The sequence below is a fragment of the Hemitrygon akajei genome, chromosome 2, assembly GCF_048418815.1.
Source record: "Hemitrygon akajei chromosome 2, sHemAka1.3, whole genome shotgun sequence".
NCBI classification, from domain to species: domain Eukaryota; kingdom Metazoa; phylum Chordata; class Chondrichthyes; order Myliobatiformes; family Dasyatidae; genus Hemitrygon; species Hemitrygon akajei.
The window spans coordinates 13,573,828-13,594,945 of NC_133125.1; the positions used below are offsets into that span (position 1 = coordinate 13,573,828).

Genomic DNA, 21,118 nt, shown 5'->3' on the forward strand with positions numbered 1-21,118 from the left:
GCAATTTCTGTGGTCTGGATTTTCTCTTGTCTGGCAACCGACAGACTCCATGGGTGAGTATGCAGTGCTGTCAAAATCTGGGCATAAGTGCTTGATATGTTGAGCCAATGTTTCTCTAGTACGTGTAAAATAAGAATATAGAACTGTTCTACATTCCATGATAGTATGCCAATGTTGATGCCAATTTATACTAAATGTCTTCCTCTGGGTGAATCTTTTCTGCACCCTCTCCACATGCTTCCAGAACTGTACACAACACTCCAACTGACTTAAGTTTTATATAACTGCTCAACACCAATAAAGGCCTTCTTTACCACCTTATCCATCTTCATAGCCATTCCAGTGAACCCAGATTTCTCTCTACCTCAATGCTGTTAAGGTTTCTGCCATAAACTGTATAATTTCTCCTTTCATTTGACCTCCCAACGTGCAACACCTCACACTTGCCAGGTTAAACTCCATCAGCCACTTCTCTGTTTATATCAGTGTGCGTGGCATCCGTTAGTCTCGCGAGACCATGGATCTGCGCCTGGAAAGTCTTGGAGTATCCTCTCCAGGGCGCAGGCCTGGGTAAAGTTGTATGGAAGACCAGCAGTTGCCCATGCTGCTAGTCTCCACTCTCCACACCACTGATGTTGTCCAAGGGAAGGGCAAGGGCCAATACAGCTTGGCACCAGTGTCATCGCAGGAGTTGCCAGAATGAGGTTGAAGACAAAGTCGAACTGCCTTAGGGACTCCAGCTCCGGATTTGTCCCCAGGGTTTACTCCCAAAGCCTTTCCCATGAGTGGGTATGGCTGCAAGGCAGCGGAGGTTTGAAATCAGAGTTTTCCCTCTCTTAGATGGACTGATGATCCCAGGCTGATGAGCCCCATCTACCTGAATCAGTAACTGATCTTTCTCCTGCTGTATTCTTTGACAGTCCTTTACACTGCCCACAACCCCATCAATCTTGATCTCATCTGCAAATTTGCTAAGCCACCCATCTTCACACACACACACACACACACACTTATTTTAGACACATCAGGACCATACATTGGGGCTCAATTAAGTGGCTGCCCCAATTAGCTGAAGTTTCATGGGAATAGTTATAAAGGTATAAAAAAGACAAACTAATATTTAAGCAAATCACAAATTATGTATTTAAATGAAATGCAGCATAAATTAGAGCACTATCGAAATTAGTACAGTACTATAAACTGTATTAGTTCTTAATAGTTATCAATGGAGGAATTCATTCAGTGTACGCTGACGTGGTCTTTTGATTGACTGTAAATGAACAAAATAAGCACAGACACTTAATACAGACAGTGGACCGCCTTCAAACAGTGCTTTGACAGTTGCATTTTCCAAATCTTCATTTTACTTGCTACATTGAAGATAATTGTCAATACCTTCAAATTCTTCGTAGTCCAAACTTGTTGGAGTAGTGAAGTCATTTCATTTTCATTCCCATATGTTTCTGATTTAACCAAGCCTTGATGCTTTGAAACTGCAGTGAACAAAACAGTTCTGAATTGTCTTACTGTTTATTACTCACCAATTATCAGTGACAAAAATTAGTGCTTTTTGAACACAAACATGCAAGTGGTGTTATTTCACAGTGGAAGACATCTGCAGTACACCAGACATTCAAGAGTGTCGGGGGAGTGAACTAGGTTCAGTGAAAATTATGACTAACAAGGTGTTCAGGAAGCTTAATGGTCTGACGGTAGATAAATCTCCTGGACCTGACGGAATGCACCCTCGGGTTTTGAAGGAAGTAGCTAGAGAGGCATTAACAATGATCTTTCAAGAATCGATAGATTCTGGCATTGTACCGGATGACTGGAAATTGCAAATATTACTCCGCTATTTAAGAAGGGTGGGAGGCAGCAGAAGAGAAACTATAGACCTGTTAGCTTGACTTCAGTGGTTGGGAAGTTATTGGAATCGATTGTTAGAGATGAGATTTCAGAGTACCTGAAGGCACCTGACAAGATAGGCCAAAGCCAGCATGGTTTCCTGAATTCCTACTGCAATTTTTTGAGGAAATTACAAGCAGGGTAGACAAAGGAGATGCATTAGATGTGGTGTACTTGGATTTTCAGAAGGTCTTTGACAAAGTGCTGCACATGAGGCTGATAGAGCCCATGGAATTATTAGCATGGGTGGAACATTGGCTGATCAGCAGAAAACAGAGAGTGGGAATAAAGGCTGGCTGCTGGTTACTAGTGGAGTTCCACAGAGGTCAGTGTTGGGACCGCTGCTTTTCACGATGTAAGTCGATTTGGACTATGGGATTAATGGATTTGTGGCTAAATTTGCCGATGATACAAAGATAGGAGCGGATAGTGTTGAGGAAACAGAGAGACTTAGATAGTTTGGGGGAATGGGCAAAGAAGTGGCAAATGAAATACAATGTTGGAAAGTGTATGGCCATGCACTTTGGTGGAAGAAATAAATGGGCAGATTATTATTTAGTTGGGGAGAGAATTCAAAATACAGAAGTGCAAAGGGACTTGGGACTCCTTGTGCAGGATACCCTAAAGGTTAACCTCCAGGTTGAGTCAGTGGCGAAGAAAGCAAATGCACAAATTTGGCATACATATCTAGAGGTATAGAATACAAGGGCAGGGATTTGATGTTGCTGCTCTATAAGGAACGCATGAGGCCACAGTTGGAGTATTGTGTGCAATTTTGGGCTCCTGCTTTAGAAAAGATATACTGACATTGGAGAGGGTTCGGAGAAGATTCATGAGAATGATTCCAGGAATGAAAGGGTTACCAAATGAGAAGTGTCTGGCAGCTCTTGGGCTGTATTCCCTGGAGTATGAGGGATGAATGAGGGGGAATCTCATAGAAACATTCAGAATGTTAAAAGGCCTGAACAGATTAGATATGGCAAAGTTATTTCCCATGATATGGGATTCTAGAACAAGAGGGCACAACTTCAGGACTGAAGGACATCCTTTTAGAACTGAGATGCGGAGAAATTACTTTAGTCTGAGGGTGGTAAATCTGTGGAATTTGTTGCCACAAGCAGCTGTGGAGGCCAAGTTATTGGGTGCATTTAAGGCAGAGGTAGATAGGTTCTTGATTAGCCAGGGCATCAAAGGGTATGGGGAGAAGGCAGGGGAGCAGGGATGATGAAGAATTGGATCAGCCGATGATTGAATTGCAGAGCAGACTCAATGGGCCAAATGGCCTGCTTCTGCTCCTATATCTTATGGTCTTATTTAAAAACTGTTAGCTTTAAGCAGTATAGTGTTTAATGACATGCACATAACTGACGTTAGTTAGAAAATGTTCAGAAATAGTCATACAATTTAAGCGACATAATGTCCCTAGTGAACAAAGGGAATCCAGCTATTTTCTCAATTTGTTTTTGTTCTTTAAGAGTTGTCCCAGTACTAATCCTTGCTAAGTAAAAACACTGGTCATGGACCTCCAGCCAAAATAGCCTTCCACTTCACTCTGTCTTCTTTGAGCATACAATGAGCTTGCTCTGCATAAATAGACTGCCTTTTTAAAAAATACAACAGTGATAACAAATCATTATCCTTATCTATAAAATGTTTTGTATTCTGAGGTGGTACTCTATGTGTAAGTATTTTTCAGTTACTCCCCTATACACAACCACTTATAATAGATTATCTTCAAGCTGCTGTGCCTAAATAAGTTTTCAATTTCCAATATGTTATTTTTGGCACTTGTTGGAAGTTCACAACTACAGGTGCACTGGGCTGTCCGCTATCTTAAACACAAGAAATTTTGCAGATACTGGAAATACAAAGCAACACACAAAATGCTGGAGGAACTCAGCAAGTCAGGCAGCATCTATAGGGTGAATAGACAGTAGACATTTCAGGCCGAAACCTTTCTTCAGAACTGGAAAGGAAGGGGGGAGATGCCAGAATAAGAAGAAAACTGTCTCTGACACCATCACTGACCTCATCAATTCCGGAGAATTCCCATCCACTGCCACCAAACATAGTTCCCTAACTCCACACTGCTCGCTTCTACCTCCTACTCAAGATCCACAAATGTAACTGTCTGAGTAGGCACATTTTTCTGCCTGTTTGTGCCCCACTGAACTCGTATCCTCCTATCTCAACTCCATTCTATCCCCTTAGTTTAGTCCTTTCACACCTACATCTACGACCCTTCTCATGCTTTCAACGTCCTCACTAACTTTCAGGTCCCTGGCCCTGATTGCTTCATTTCACCCTGGATATCCATTTCTATCCTCCATCAAGAAGGGCTTGTGGCTCTCTGCTTCTTTCTCAACAGAAGAACCAACCAGTTGCTCTCCACCACCATCCTTCTCAGAACTGGTGCTCACCCTCAAGAATTTCTCCTTCAGCCCCCCCACTTTTTCCAGAGTCTGGCTAGCCATGGGCACCCGCATGGGTCCCAGCTGCACCTACCTTTTGATTGGCTATGTAGATCCGTCCACGTTCCAAGCCTTCCCCAGTGCTGCTTCATAATTCTTCCTCTACTGCATTGGTGCTGCCTCATGAATCCATGCTGAGCTCATCAATTTAATCAATTTTGCCTCTAACTTCCACCCTGCCCTTAAAGTTAACTTGGTCCATATCTGACAACACCCCCTACCCTTTCTAGATCTCTCTGTCTCCATCTCTGGAGATAAACTGTTGATGACATCTTTTGTGTATCATCTGATTCCCACGGCTATCTTGACTGTACCACTTTACAGTCTGTCTCCTGTAAAACTGCTATTCCCTTTTATTGGTTTCTCTGCCTCCACCGCATCTATTCCCAGGATGAGGCTTTCCTTTCCAAGATTCCAGAGATGTCCTCCTCTTTCAAAGAATGGGGTTTTCCTTCCACCTCCATTAATGCTGCCCTCACCCACTTCTCCATTTTCCAGACATCTGTGCTCACATCTTCTTCCTTCCGCTTAATCAGTGATAGAGTTTCTCTTGTCTCACCTTCAACTCCGTGAGCTTCCACATCTAACACATCATTCTCCACAACTTACACCATCTTAAAAGAGACCCTACCTCTAAACATATCTTTACCTCATCCCCACTTTCCACAGGGATCTCTCCTTCTGTGATTCCCTTGTCAATTTGTCCCTTCCCACTGATCTCCCTCCTGGTATTTATTCCTGCAGGCAACCAAAGTGCTACACCTGCCTATTCATATCGTCCCTCACCTCTATTCAGGGCCTCAAACAGTCCTTCCAGGTGAGGGAACACTTCACCTGTTGGGGTCATCAATTGTACCTGGTACTCCCAATGCAATCTCCTCTACATTGGTGAGACATCATAAATTGTACCTCCACTTCATCTGCCAACAGCAGATCTTACTGGTGGCCCAACATTTTAATTCCAATTCCCATTCCTGTTCCAATATGTCGGTCCATGGCCTTCTGTTGTGCCATGATGAGGCTACCCTCAGAGTGGAGGAGCAACACCTTATATTCCGTCCGGTTAGCCTCTAACCTAATGGCAAAAAACATTTTCCCTCCAGTCTCCCCTCTTCTTCTATTCCCCACTCTGTCCTTTTACTTCTTCTCACCTGCCTATCACCTGCTCCTGTGTCGTCTCCTCCTTCCCTTTCTCCTATGGTCCACTCTCATCTCCTATCAGATTCCTTCCTCTACAGCCCTTTACCTTTCCCACCCACCTGGCTTCACCTTCCACCTTCTGGCTATTGTTCTTCCTCGGTATCTTTCCGTTTCCTTTCCAGTCTTGAAGAAGGGCCTTGGCCCGAAACATTGATTGTTAGTTCATTCGGTGGAAGCTGCCTGACCTCTGAGTTCCTGCAGCATCTTGTGAGTGTTGGAATATCTGTCACCTTTCTATAATGTTACTGTGAATGCAAAGGTAAATTGGTCTAAAGATGAAATGTGTAAATGTAGCAATTAATGTATGAAATTAATGAGAAAACATATTAAATTAATATTTCTTTATAATGTATTTGTATTTTCTCCTGTCACCAACCACACTTGTCTGTCAATATGTGCACAATGCCCAAGAAATAATAGGTGATGTATTTTAGACTGGAAAGTAGTACTAAAGAATAGCTGCATCAAAGATCAAGAGTTAATACTATTTGCCATATACTGTACATTTACACATATTAGGAATTTGCTGTAGAGTCTTGGTCAGGACATACATACAACAAAAAACAACATTCAACTATTATAAAGAATTATATTAAAAAATAAAATCAGATGTTAAAGAATTGGCATAGAATATGTCTAAATACATAAATTTCAGCATGTATTTAAAACATAAATAACATAATAAAAAGTGGTTTAAAGTGTTTACAGTGCAGTGTAGCGACCTGGGTGATAGGTAGAGGAGGGCGGGGGCTAAACAAAATGGTTGCTGTGGGAAGACACTTTGAAGATGGCATGAAATTTGTTTTAATAACCCCCAGCCACCCACAGCTCCAATCTGCTAATTAAATTTGCCAACAACACTATGTTGATTGGCCTTATCTCAAACAATAACGGGGTGGCCTACAGGGAAGAAGTCATCTCCCTTACACAGCGGTGCCAAGAAAACAACCTCTTCCTCAATGTCGCAAAAACAAAGGAGCTGGTTGTTGATTACAGGAGGAATGGAGATGGGCTAACCCCTATTGACATCAGTGGATCTGGGGTTGAGAGGGTGAACATTAAGTTCCTCGGCATCCACATCACCGAGGACCTCATGTGGTCTGTACACACCGGCTGTGTGGTGAAAAAGGCACAACAGCTCCTCTTTCATCTCAGACAGTTGAGGAGGTTTGGTATGGACCCTAAAATCATAAGAGCTTTCTACAGGGGCACAATTGAGAGCATCCTGACTGCCTACATCACTGCCTGGTATGGGAACTGTACCTCTCTTAATCGCAGGACTCTGCAGAGAGTGGTGCAGACAGCCCAGCGTATCTGTAATTGTGAACTTCCCATGATTCAGGACATTCACAAGGACAGATGTTTAAAAAGGGTTTGTAGGATCATAGGGGACCCGAACCATCCCAACCACTATCTATTCCAGCTGCTACCATCCAGGAAGCGGACTGAAGCATAAAAGCCAGGACCCAGGGCAGCTTCATCCACCAGGCTGATGAACTCACTCTGACTTGAGTGTACCCTATATTACATTGACTGTTGTATTTATTATAAATTACTCTGATTGCACATTGCACATTTAGATGGAGACGTAACATAAAGAATTTTACTCCTCAAGCTTGTGAAGGATGTAAGAAATAAAGTCAATTCAATAGCACTTTTCGGAAGGTAGATTTTGGAAAAGGCAGGGTAGAGTCTGCAATAATTTTGCCTGCTTGCACACATGTCCTGCAACAATGGTAGACTGTAGCCACTGTCCTTCCCTGCTGACCGGATAGATCCTGGAGTTTTCGTATGTTGTGAGAGGATGCTTCCACCCTATCATCCTCTTCTGACTTCCATGATAAGGATGTAGACACTGTGCAGGAGTGATTGTATGCGTGTTCCTCCTCCCAACCTTACATTTTCTGTAGATTGGTACCATTTCACCTATTATAAACATTCCCTTTAATTGCAAATTATGTAAATGAGTGAACACAGTCCACTGGTGTTTATGTGCACTCTGGGTGTGTGCGTGCTTGCATGCGTGCATGTGCACAGATAAGGCATAGACCAGTACAACACAGTAACAGGCCCTTTGGTCCACAATGTTGTGCCAGACCAGCTAAATTAGTAATCAAATAGCCAAATAATTCCTTCTTCCTACACAATGTCCATATCCTTTCATTTTCCTCACATAGAAGTGTCTATCTAAACATCTCTTAAAAGTTACTAATGTAACCACTACCCTCTACCACCACCCTTTCCAGGCACCCACCACTCTCTCTGGGGGAAAAAACTTGCCCCTTACATCTCCTTTGGAATTGCCTCCTCTCACCTTAAATGCATGCCCTCTAGTATTAGACATTTTGACCCAGGGGAAAAAGAAAATGATATTTTCTGCCTACTCTATCTCATCATCATCATCGTCATCATCATTATGTGGTGTGTTGTAGGATATGGTCAATCATGATCCTATGACTATGATTATTCTTGGCAAATTTTTCTACAGAACTCGTTTGCTATTGCCTTCTTCTGGGCAGTGTCTTTACAAGATGGGTGACCCCAGCCATTATCAATACTCTCCAGAAGTCGTCTGCCTGGTGTCAGTGGTCACATAACCAGGACTTGTGATGTGCACCTGTTGCTCATATGACCATTCCCCCACCTGCTTCCTTGGTTTCATGTGAACCTGTTCAGGGAGCTAAGCAGATGCTACAGCTTGCTGAAGAGTGACCTGCAGACTAGCAAAGGGAAGGAGTGATTTACACCTCCTTTGGCAGAGACGTATCTCCACCCTGCCACTCTATCTATGCCTCTTATAATCCTCTATCAGATCTCCCCTGCTCCAGATATAAAATGTGTCCTGTATTTTTCACAAGATAGTTCAAAATATTTTATTTTTAATCAAAAACAGAAATGCTGCTTATTTTTACCACTGCATAGGCATAATGTGAATGTCTAATCCGCAGTGTATGTTATGAAATGGTAAAACACATGATTTAATTATTTCTTTCTGTATCATTTGTACAGGGTGTGGCCTGACCCACAGCCCAATGAGGCTCCCCAGTATAACTCTTATGGGGTGACTGTGGCAGAGGCTGAAGTTGACATTCTCACAGGGGAGAACCAGATCACCCAAGTGGATATACTCTTTGATTGTGGTGAAAGGTAGGAAACAGCAATGCTAAGCGGCATAAATATTAAAGGTGGCATGAAAGCGTAGCAGTTTAACACAATGCTTTTCAAAGTTCAAGGTAAATTTATTACAGAAGTACATATACATCAACATATACAACCCTGAGATTCATTTTCTTGTGGGCACACTCAATAATTCTACAGAATAATAACCCATAACAGAATCAGTGAAAGGCCACTCTGCTTGGGCATTCAGTCGGTGTGCAGAAGATGACAAACTGCAAATACAAAGAGAAAGTAATAATAATAATAATAATAATAATAATAAAATAAGCAATAAATATCAAGAACACAAGATGAGTCCTTGAAAGTGAGTCCATTGATCTTGGGAACAGTTCAATGATGAGGCAAGTGAAGTTGAGTAGTGGCAGCAGTCAGCAGTCAGGTTTGATATCGCCACAAATGGAAAGATCACAACAAAAATCCCTTAATTGATCTGCCGTTTGAATTTTAAAATGACTTGTTTATTTATTTTGAGATATTTAGGATCTGCTTTTGCCAGAGGCAACACTAGCGTTGTTGTTCATGGTCATGCTGTGGCTTCTGCCTCCTTCGTTTCCAGTCGTGATAAAGGGTCTTGGCCCAAAACATCGACTGTTTATTCTCCTCTGTAGATGGTGCCTGACCTGCTGAATTCCTCCAGTATTTTGTGTGTATTGCATATGCACTGTTTTCTTCGAAGGACAAGGGGAATCCTGTGTGAATGGAGAAAGTGGGAGCTGTGGGGTGTGCCAATAACATCACCTCATTTCTCTGCCTCTGCTCTCATTACTGTGTGGGATGCTCTCTTAAGTTATTGATACAAACAAAACATGAACTAACTTTCTCTTTATAGATCATTTCCTCACCCCAAGCCAGTTCACCATCATGTTATGACACTTCATGAAATGTAATTTCTTCCAACCGATAAAAGAACACATTGTGGATCTGGGCGGTAGGTGCTGCATACAGCGGTACCTTGCAACAAGTTTTTCTGCTATACATGGATCTTCCAGTCACCTGCCGTTTCTGTGGGCTGGATGAGACCATATACCATATGTATATGACGTGTGTGAAACTGTGGACCCTCTTCACGTACCTGAGGGGGCTGCTCCTTGCCTTGGCTTCATTTTATCCCCATCATCTTGTGCCATTCGGGATGGAAGGGGGCAGGGAAGGAAGAGCAGTATATAAAGATGAGATAATCTGCAGATGCTGGAAATCCAAAACAACATACACAAAATCTGTGAAATAAGTATTTGACATTTCAGGCCATGGCCCTTCTGCAGGACCAAGACAGAAGTGGGAAGATGCCAGAATAAAAAGGTGGGGGGAAGGAAAGGAGGCTAGCTGGAAGGTGATGGGTAAAGCCAGATGGGTGGGAAAGGTCTAGGGCTGAAGAAGAAGGACTCTGATAGGAGAGGAGTGTGGACAATAAGAGAAAGGGAAGGAGGAGGTACCCAGGGTAAGAGTGGGGGAGAAAGGAGAAGGATGTCTTAGCTAACCTTCTCCTGGGACAATCTCAGATAGCTGTCCATGGGTCCTGGAGAAGGGCATTAGAAGGTTCTAATGTTCAGAGCCCAGGTAGCTGTGGGGAAAAAAAAACACAGCATCCACAGGTAACACAGAGGTACTTCAAAACTATTGGGCACTACAGGGAATGAATGCCATCCATGATGAAAATGTGTTAGTTGTGATTTGTCAGTTTTTAGTTTGTAATGTGATTGTAGAATAGTATTCCAGAGGTATGAATTTATAATAAGTATATTTTGTAAAAAGAAGATGATGAGCAAAAGATCAGGGACAGCACAGTAGTGTAGTGATTACAATAATGCTTTTCAGCAACAGTAATGGGGTTCAATTTCTGTTGATGTCTGTAAGGAGTTTGTACGTTCTGCCCATGAACATACGGTTTGCTCCAGCTGCTCTGATTTCCTCCCACATTCCAAAGGCGTACAGGTTAGGGTTAGTAAGTTGTTGGTGCTAGAAGCAGTGTGACATTTGCGGCCCACAGTACATCCTCAGACTGTGTTAGTTGTTGATACAAATGACACATTTTACTGTGTATTTCAATATACAATTAAAGCTAATATTTTTATCTCTTTAAATGCTAGCAGTTCTCAACAAGACAGGAAGTAGCTGTAGAGGGACAGATGGAGTTAACTTTACCAAATCAAACTGTTTCCAGGGCGTGGATTTAAGTGGAACCCTCTCACCAGGGCTTGTGTACAGACTTGGTTCATTAGCTAACTCTGCTAACAGCCACGTGACTCAGCAGTGAGAAGGCCACCCTTCATAAACAATATACATCCAGGTTTGGTATAATTTGGGGTTCAACCAAAAAGGAAGATTAGGATGTTTCAATTAAGGAATATTGATTGTAGCGAATGCTGTGTAAATACTGCCCCATACACAATTACCGGTCTTCAAGACCATACACCAACATAAAATAAAATTATAAAGAGAGTATATTTACCAATTTTCAACTTTATCAGTTAACAAGAAAAGAAAAAAATGGCCCATTACAGTTAAACCGGTCCAATATGCACGCAAGCAGCTTGCTTTACTCGAGCTGTATCCACATTCTGCATGAAAGACACCAGTCACAGCTCGAACTTCCCTCAAAGACCATCTCGAATGAACTGGCTAACTCGGGAGTATTGGTACTTTTTCCTTTGAACCATTCTTACTACAGGGTCTCTCCTTCAGCATTCTGTGGGCCTCTTACCATGTGTCCCACTCCCCCCAAACCTGTCTACTGTCCTTCAGAAATCTGATCCCGCTCAGCTTTCTCGAATATTCCATGCATCCCAGTGGACAGAAGGTTACAATGTGTACCAAGTCAGACCTGATTGGCTGACACAACATTCCTAAATTGGACAACGTGACTCCTTATCTTTAGCCGAAGACAAAACAATCTTACTAGCAGGACACACTGCTTTTACAGAAAACTGCTAAAATAAAATACCTCACAGCATAACAGTAGAAATCTTAACCAGAGAATTACATAAAATACTATTTCAATTACCCTTTCCTCAGTTCTTCCCTGACCTGCCGTATTTTCTATCATTTATCTTTTCTAGCATTGTAGTAATATTGTACTTGGAATGCAAGACAATTATTTCGAAGTCAAGTCAAGTCACTTTTTATTGTCATTTCGACCATAACTGCTGGTACAATACATAGTAAAAATGAGACAACGTTTTTTCAGGACCATGGTGTTACATGACACAGTACAAAAGCTAGACTGAACTACGTTAAAAAAAACACAGAAAAAAAACTACACTAGACCTCAGACCTACCCAGGACTGCATAAAGTGCACAAAACAGTGCAGGCATTACAATAAATAATAAACAGAACAATAGGGCAGTAAGGTGTCAGTCCAGGCTCTGGGTATTGAGGAGTCTGATAGCTTGGGGGAAGAAACTGTTACACAGTCTGGTCGTGAGAGCCCGAATGCCAAGTTCTGTGACAGGAGTGAGTTAAGTAACCCGGGATAGATATGCATGATGTGCTGAGTTCATTTTTTTTACTCAGTACCAGGTCCTTCTGATCCAACGAGTCCATGCCACACAATTACACCAATGTGACCAACTAACCTACTAACCCATACATCTTTGGAATGCAGGTGGAAACTAGAGCACCCAAAGGAAATCCACACGGTCACAGGGAAAACGTCCAATCTCCTTGTAGACAATTGCAGGAATTGAACTTGGGTTGCTAGTGTAATGCCTCCCCATGGCTGCTCTGAGGTATATAATCTCCTTTCATTGTTCCTTTCATCTTGATTCCCTTTGTCATTTGCAGTTTAAATCCTGATGTTGATATTGGACAAGTGGAAGGTGCTTTTGTCATGGGCATGGGATATTGGCTGACTGAGAAGATGATCTATGATCCTAAGACTGGGGCTGTACTGAACGCAGGGACGTGGGACTACAAACCACCATTCAGCAAGGTAAGTTTAGAGTTGACAGTAAAGTTTATTTTAAGTTGTAAAAGATTCAATCCAGACTCTGCCATTTTTGAATACTCCTTTCTTTTCAGGGATATCCAAGACAAAAAGTAAACTGTTTATTCCATTAACATATTTAATAGAGAAAGACTCCTGCCGTGAACTAACCATAAGACATAGGAGCAGAATTAGGCCATTTGGCCCATCAATTCTGACCAGCGATTCAATCATGGTTTTATTATCCCTCCCAACCCTATACTCCTGCCTTCTCCCTATAACCTTGCACGCCCCGACTCATTGAGAACCTATCAACCTCTGCTTTAAATATTCTCAATGATTTGGCTTCCACAGCCATCTGTGGCAACGAATTGCACAGATTCACTAACCTCTGACAAAGAAAATCCTCCTCATCTCTGTTCTAAATGGACATCCCTGTATTATGATGCTGTGTCCTCTGGTCCTAGAGAAGAAATATCCTATTGAGGAAATATCCTGTTAAGTTTCTTACACACAGAGTGGTGGGTGCATGGAACACCTTGCCATGGATGGTGGTAGAGGCAGCTACATTGGGGGCATTTAAACTCTTAGATTGGCATATGAATGAAAGAAAAGTGGAGGGTTATGTAGATTGATCTCAGAGTAGATTATAAGGTTGACACAACATTGTGGGCTGAAGAGCCAGTACTGTGCTATCCATTTCTATATTCTATGCCCTATGCTTTATTTATCTTACTTTCTAAGCAGGGAGTGAATTTGGAAATCGGAGGTACAAAGGGACTTAGGAGTCCTAGTGCAGGATTCTGTAAAATTTTCACTTGCAGGTTGAGTTATTAGTGAAGAAGGCAAATGCAGTGTTAGCATTTATTTCTTTTTCAATATTTTTATTGATTACTTGCATAAATGAATACAAATACATTATATTATGAAAACAGAAACAAAGTTGAAATGCCCCATATCTATGTATAGTAAATTAAACATGATATTGAAAAGGTATATTTTATTCTAATCTAAAACAAAATGAAAACCCCATAACAAAAAAAAGAAAAAAAAAACAGCTAATAAAAACACAAAATGCTGGCAGAACTCAGCAGGCCAGACAGCATCTATGGGAAGAGGTAGTGACGACATTTCGGGCCGAAACGTCGTCACTACCTCCTCCCATAGATGCTGTTTGGCCTGCTGAGTTCTGCCAGCATTTTGTGTTTTTATTTATTACCAGCATCTGCAGATTCACTCGTGTTGCCTTAAAAAAAAGCTGTTTGGTTAAAAGAAAAGAAAAAAAGTCCTGAACATAGTCGTAAATTCAAACATACAATAGCCATCATCATTGCTGAACAAGTCAAAGATTGTGAAAGTAGTTCCAAAAAGGTCCCCATAATGTGAAAAAATCTTGTCTAGGTACAGAAATAGAACACCTAATTTTCTCTGACATGACATAACATCAATCAACCAATGGGCATGAGTTGGCGGAGTGGCATATTTCCATTTAAGCAACAAAACTCTGGCTAAAAGAGAAATAAAAACCAAAATATGCAAGTCATTTGCCTTAAGAGTAAAATCATTTCCTCCAACAATGCCAAACAAGGCAGTCAGAGGGTTGGGTTTAAAATTTACTTTAAAAAGCTCCGAGAAAGTTTGAAATACTTCTTTCCAAAATTTATCAAGCCGCGGGAAGGACCAAAATATATAATTTAGAGAGGCCTTTTCGACACTACACCTATTGCAGTATGGAGAAAAATCTGAGTAAAAACAAGAGAGCTTATCTTTAATCATATAGGCTCTATGAACCATTTTAAGTTGTAAAAGAGAGTGATGCGCTCAGAACGAAGAGGTGTGAACAAGTTTAAAATTTTCATTCGAAGTATCCTCATCAATTGAAATCTGTAGGTCTTGTTCTTAGAGGTTTTTAATTTTATCTAACAGAATGTTTCTCATTACCAACAACATAACTATAAATATTAGAAATAGATCCATTATGAAAAGCATTTATTTCAAGAGGAAATTTTCCTTAATCAGTTCATAGTGGTCCCAACTAGAGACAGTGCAATACTAGATCTCCTATTAGAGACTGAAGTTATATAGGGGAACACTTTGCATCTAGTGATCATAATGCCAGTAGTTTCAAGATAATTATGGAGAAGGATAGGCCTGGTCCTCAGATTGAGATTCTAAATTGGAGAAATGTTATCAGAAACAATCTGGCAATTGTGAATTCGGATAAGTTGTTTTCTGGCAAACGTTACAGGGAAAGGTTGAATAGGTTATTCCCTAGGAAGAAGACTGAGGGGAGATTTGATTGCAGTGCACAAAATTATGAGGGGTATAGATAAGGGTAAATGCAAGCAGGCTTTTTTTTTACTGAGGTTGGGAGGTACTAGAACTATAGGTTGTAGATTAAAGGTGAAATGATGAAAGAGAACATGAAGGGTAATTTTTTCACTTGGTGTGAGAGTATGGATCGAGCTGCCAGTGGAAATGGTGGATGTGGGTTCAAGTTCAACATTTCAGAGAAGTTTGGATAAGTGCATGGATGAGAGGAATATGGAGGGTTATGGTCCAGGTGCATGTTGATGGGACTAGGCGGATAAATAACTCAGGACAAACTAAGAGTGTTGTTCTATGACTTCATGAGAACTAGAACGTAAAGGCAAGGATGTAATACTGAGGCTTTATAAGGCATTTGGAGTATTGTGAGCAATTTTGGGCCCTGTATCCATGAAAAGATGTGCTGCCATTGGGGAGGGTCCAGAGGAGGATCATGAGTGTGACCCTGAGAATGAATAGGTTAATGTATGAGGAGCGTTTAATTGCTCTGGGCCTGTACTCACTGGAGTTTAGAACAAGGGGAGATCTCATTGAAACCTATCAAATAGTGAAAGGCCAAGATAGAGTGGACTTTGGGGGGATGTTTCCAATATTGGGGGAGTCTATGGCCAGAAGGAACTGCCTCAGAATCGAAGGAGTCCCTTTAGGACAGAGATGAGGAAGAAGTTCTTTAGCCAGAGAGTGGTGAAGCTATGGAATTCATTGCCACAGATGGCTGCGGAGGCCAAGGCATTGGGTATATTTAAAACGAAGATTGATAGGTCCTTGATTAGTAAGGACATAAACAGCTAATGGGAGAAAACAGGAGAATGGGGTTGAGTGGGATAATACATCAGCCTTGATGGAGTGGCTGAATGGCCTAATTCTGCTCCTAGTCTTATGGTTTATGTATTCAGGCAGCCAGATTTTAAATCTTTCTGGACCGTCTCTTGAGTGAGACAATTTAAACGAAATTCTGATTAAATCCTGATTGAAAGATTTCTGTCCCCTCCATAAATGCGGCCTGACATGCTGTTCCTCCCGCATTTTTGTGTGTTTCTCAAGATTTCCAGCATCTGCAGAATCTCTTGTGTTCACTATTTAAGTACATCCAATGTTCGGATGCCCTCCTTGACCAACCTGTGTAACCATTTCTTTGATACCTTTCAGTATGGACCTGCTTCAGTGGTTAGTTCATGCAGGTTTTCAGTTAATCCTTCAGGATATATTAAAACTAGTATGTTGTACTTAGCATTGAATAGTTCATTGAGTTTGTTTACATTGAATAAGTGGCACTGTAGCATAATGGTTAGCACAGCACTTTACAGTGCCAGAGACTCAGACTCAATTCCTGCCACTGTCTGCAAGGAGTTTGTACGTTCTCCCCGTGACCATGTGGGATTCATCCAGGTGCTCCCGTTTCCTCTCACAGTCCAAAGGCATACCAGTTGGTAGGTTATTTAGTCATTGTAAATTGTCCTGTGATTAGGCTAGGGTTAAATCAGGGGTTGCTGGGCGGTGTGTCACAAAGGGCCAGGAGGCTCTGTTCCATCTATATCTCAATAAATAAACAAAACGTAATTTAACTGCCTTTCAGTCCTGATGAAGGGTCTCCGTAAAATCATTGTCTGTTTATTCCCCTCCATAGATGCTGCCTAATCTGCTGAGTTCCTCCAACATTTTGTGATGCCTTTCAATAAATCATGTCTGACTAGAATGCCTGTCAGAGATTGGAGACATCTAAAATAATAAATACACAAATATGAAATAAAAATGGAGATTATTTTTTTGCTGTGTTAAAATTGACGGTTTTGATTATTTACAGATTAATCCATTCAAAACTTGTTAACTTTTATCCCACACAGATAATTCCTTATTCCCAGATCCCGTGGTAAATTCAGGAAGGGGAAGTGAGGTATAAACTATAATGTCACTGCTCTATGAAGGAGGTATTTAAAAACCAAAATCAGCAATTAAAGGTTTAGTTAAACACCGGATAGTTAATTCCATGTTATGTTGGGGTGAATCTGATAGGTTGGTTGGATTAGAAGTAGTCCAAACGTGGTGCTGACAGTCACTCAACAGATAATTTAAAGTTGGGAGCAAAGTGGTTGACATTGTAGGAGCAAACTGGGAGTTGGTGTTCAAAATAACAGGTGATTTGTTTTATAAAAACTGGTGTGTACCAGGACATCAGCCAAAGCCTGAGGGCGGCGTAGTAGCACAGTGGCTAGCGCTTTACAGTGCCAGCAATCACTGATTGGGATTCGACTCTTCCCGCTGTTTGTAAGGAATTTGTACATTCTCTCCATGATCATGTGGGTTTCCTCCCGGTGCTCTAGTTTTCTCCCACATTCCCAAAAATCATACAGATTAGAGTTAGTAACTTGTGGCATGCTACGTTAGCACCGAAGGCACGGTAGCACCTGCAGACTGCCCCCAGCACATCCTCTGGCTATGTTGGTCATTGATGCAAATGATATATTTTGTTCGATGTTCCGATGTACATGTAACAAATAAAACTAATCTTTAAGGTGTTTATCTTTAAATTTCTGTAAAATGTGTTTAAATTAATTTTAATTGGAAAAGCGTGCCCTACATTTCACTAGCAAACACGAGGAAATCTGCAGATGCTGCAAATTCAAGCAACACACACAAAATGCTGGTGGAACACAGCAGGCCAGGAAGCATCTATAGGGAAAAGCACTGTCGACATTTCGGGCCGACACCCTTCGTCAGGACTAACTGAAAGGAAAGATAGTAAGAGATTTCAAAGTAGGAGGGGGAGGGGGAAATGCGAAATGATAGGAGAAGACCGGAGGGGGTGGCCTCCTCTACTGTCAGGATATCCATGGCCTCCTCTACTGTCAAGATAAAGCCACACTCAGGTTGGAGGAACAACACCTTATATACCGGCTGGGTAGCCTCCAACCTGATGGCATGAACATTGACTTCTCTAACTTCCGTTAATGCCCCTCCTCCCCTTCTTACCCCATCCCTGATATATTTAGTGTCTTTTTCCCCCTCCTCTTTTTTTCTCTCTCTCTGCCCATCACTCTGCCTGTACTCCATCTCCCTCTGGTGCTCCCCTCCCCCTTTCTTTCTCCCTAGGCCTCCCGTCCCACAATCCTTTCCCTTGTCCAGCTCTGTATCCCTTTTGCCAATTACCTTTCTGGCTCTCGGCTTCACCCCACCCCCTCTGGTCTTCTCCTATCATTTCGCATTTCCCCCTCCCCCTCCTACTTTCAAATCCCTTACTATCTTTCCTTTCAGTTAGTCCTGACGAAGGGTCTCGGCCCGAAACATCGACAGTGCTTCTTCCTATAGATGCTGCCTGGCCTGCTGTGTTCCACCAGCATTTTGTGTGTGTTCCTTACATTTCACTGTTCTGGAAGCTGTCATTCCAGAACTAGAATTCACTGACGTGAAGACAAAGGCATACTAAAGCTATTCAGAATCTGAAGAGTATGAATACATTTGCAAAACACTGAGGATGCTTTATTGAAACTGTCTGTCTGTTCTATCTGGTTTGGTAGAGCATTCCTGTCAATTTCAACATCGAGCTGCTGAAGAATGCTCCCAACCCCATGGGTGTGCTCCGTTCGAAGGCCAGCGGTGAACCTCCCCAGTGTATGTCCTGTGCAACGCTATTTGCTGTGAAACGTGCTATTGAGTCTGCACGTGAAGATATTGGACAGAATACATACTTTCCACTAAGTGAGTATGATCTCAGGATTTCTGATCCTGTTTACTTTAATGATCTATTTACTTCAAACAGTTCAACACTACACTAAGTAAAAAGCCAAGTGGAGTATCACGGCTTGTGTGACTCCAAAAATAAATGTGTTGATCTGATTTATTCTGAACTAGATATATTCTCTACCTGTAGGATTCATTCCTCCTTTGGTCACCGCACTTCAGGGAGGGTGCATCACTACTGGAGAGGATGCAGAGAGGATTTTCTGGAGTGATTCCAGGGATGGGGGATTTTCTGCCGTAAGATTAGACTAGACAATTGGAGCTCAAGAGGTTGAGAGGAGATTCGATGTAGGTGCACAAGATCACAGCTCATTTCAATGGGATGAAGAGACAGCAGTTGTTCTCATTGGTGGATGGATGGATCAACGACTGAGGACACTGGGTATGATCCTGTTCAAAAGGTAGAGGGAAGGTCCTCCTCACATGATCTCCCTCTCCACAAGTCCCTTCCCCTTCTCCCCAATCACCCACTCTTTTCTCTTAAACACCATGGGTGAGTCGTCATTCTTTTGACAGAGAAAAACTACTCCAACTTATTGTAGAAGATTGGAGACCTTTGAAATCTATCCCTGCATGGCTTTAAACAAGTGCATGAAACAAATACTCTGAAGGAATAAAACTGAAACAACTTTTGAACATTATTGAACCACAGCCCTTTCCTTGTTTCCAAATTAGCATAGTATGAACATTTTCTAGATTCTTCGAAGTACTTTAATTGTAAAGAATAGAAAAAATTAAGCATGACAACAAAAGTTCTGGAGGAAAAAATTATTTAAGTTGCATATTAATTAAAATGGTTCTTTTGACAAAAATCCTAATTTTTTTTTATCAAAATGCTTAATATTCTGGCTTTTCTCTGCAGATGGGCCTGCAACCGTGGAAGTAATCCAGACAAACTGCCTCGTGGACTACAGAAATTTTTCAATCTGAAAACCACACTTCATTCTGCTACTCTGCTGAACAATGCTAATAACATGACATTTTTGTCTTAATCTTCAGCACAGTGTTTTGCAGTATCACCACTATATCCTTACAGTCTTGTACTTCATTGTTTAAACTTACAGCAATCAACTCTTTACATCTAATGAAAAGCTTTCAGATAAGTCCAGAGGGGAGAAGATTCAGGATTTCATGATGAAATAATGCTAAGCAGTTAGTTTTCCATAATGCATATGCTATTACTAAAAACTGAAGCAAATCAACAGCAATTTGCAGTACATCTTTCAGCCAGTGAATATAAAATTGATAGCACATGTTGTTTTTAATTTGGATTGCATTTGTTTACAGCAGGAGTTCCCAACCTTTTTTTATGCCATGGACCCCAGGTCAGGAATCCCTGGTTTAGAGCAAGTATTTTTATAAAGCAAACTTACCACATTTCTGATGAGGTGTAGAGTTAGAGATCAAACTAGATTCTTTACCTCAAATGGATAATTAAATTTAAAGATAAAGATTGGCTTTATTTGTTACATGTTCTGTGAAGGAGATAGTGAAATATGTTGTTTGCGTCAATGGCCAACACAGTCTGAGGATGTGCCGAGCTCAGCCCACAAATGTTGTCATGCCTCTGGTGTCAACATAACATGCCCACAATTCACTAACCCATCTTTAGAATAAGGGAAGAAATTGGAGTAACGGAGGAAACCCTCACAGTCACGGGGAGAACTCCTTATAGACAGTGGCGGAAATTGATCCTTGTTCTTCTGATCGCTGATGTTGTAAAGCGATTGCACAAACCACTATACTACTGTGGCAACACACACAAAATGCTGGTAGAACACAGCAGGCCAGGCAGCATCTATAAGGAGAAGCACTGTCGACATTTCAGGCCGAGACCCTTCATCAGGACTAACCGAAAGGAAAGATAGTAAGAGATTTGAAAGTAGTGGGGGGAGGGGGAAATGCGAAATGATAGGAGAAGACCGGGGGGGGGGGGGGGGGGGGGATGAAGCTAAGAGCTGTTAAGGTGATTGGCAAAAGTGATACAGAGCTAGAGAAGGGAAAAGATGGCGAAAGTGATACCGAGCTGGAGAAGGGAAAGGATCATGGGACAGGAGGCCTCGGGAGAAAGAAAGGGGTGGGGGGGAAGCACCAGAGGGAGATAGAGAACAGGCAAACAACTAAATATGTCAGGGATGGGGTAAGAAGGGGAGGGGGGGCATTAACGGAAGTTAGAGAAGTCAATGTTCATGCCATCAGGTTGGAGGCTACCCAACCAGTATATAAGGTGTTGTTCCTCCAACCTGAGTTTGGATTCATTTTGACAATAGAGGAGGCCATGGATAGACATATCAGAATGGGAATGGGACGTGGAATTAAAATGTGTGGCCACTGGGAGATCCTGCTTTCTCTGGCGGACCGAGCGTAGGTGTT

The 21,118-nt window shown here is 41.7% G+C and overlaps 1 protein-coding gene across 3 annotated transcripts in view; it reads left to right on the forward strand.

The window, feature by feature from the left end:
• The window catches only part of LOC140739174 (xanthine dehydrogenase/oxidase-like), a 127,098-nt gene extending 106,467 nt beyond the window's left edge, over window positions 1-20,631 (forward strand). For all 3 annotated transcript variants that reach the window (XM_073067222.1, XM_073067213.1, XM_073067231.1), the window contains 4 exons: window positions 8,586-8,723; window positions 12,538-12,685; window positions 18,523-18,703; window positions 19,608-20,631. In XM_073067222.1, coding sequence (XP_072923323.1) covers window positions 8,586-8,723; window positions 12,538-12,685; window positions 18,523-18,703; window positions 19,608-19,675 — 535 coding nt within the window. In that variant the 3' untranslated portion in view covers window positions 19,676-20,631. The remainder of the gene's footprint in view (window positions 1-8,585; window positions 8,724-12,537; window positions 12,686-18,522; window positions 18,704-19,607) is intronic.
• The last annotated feature ends 487 nt before the right edge of the window (window positions 20,632-21,118 follow it).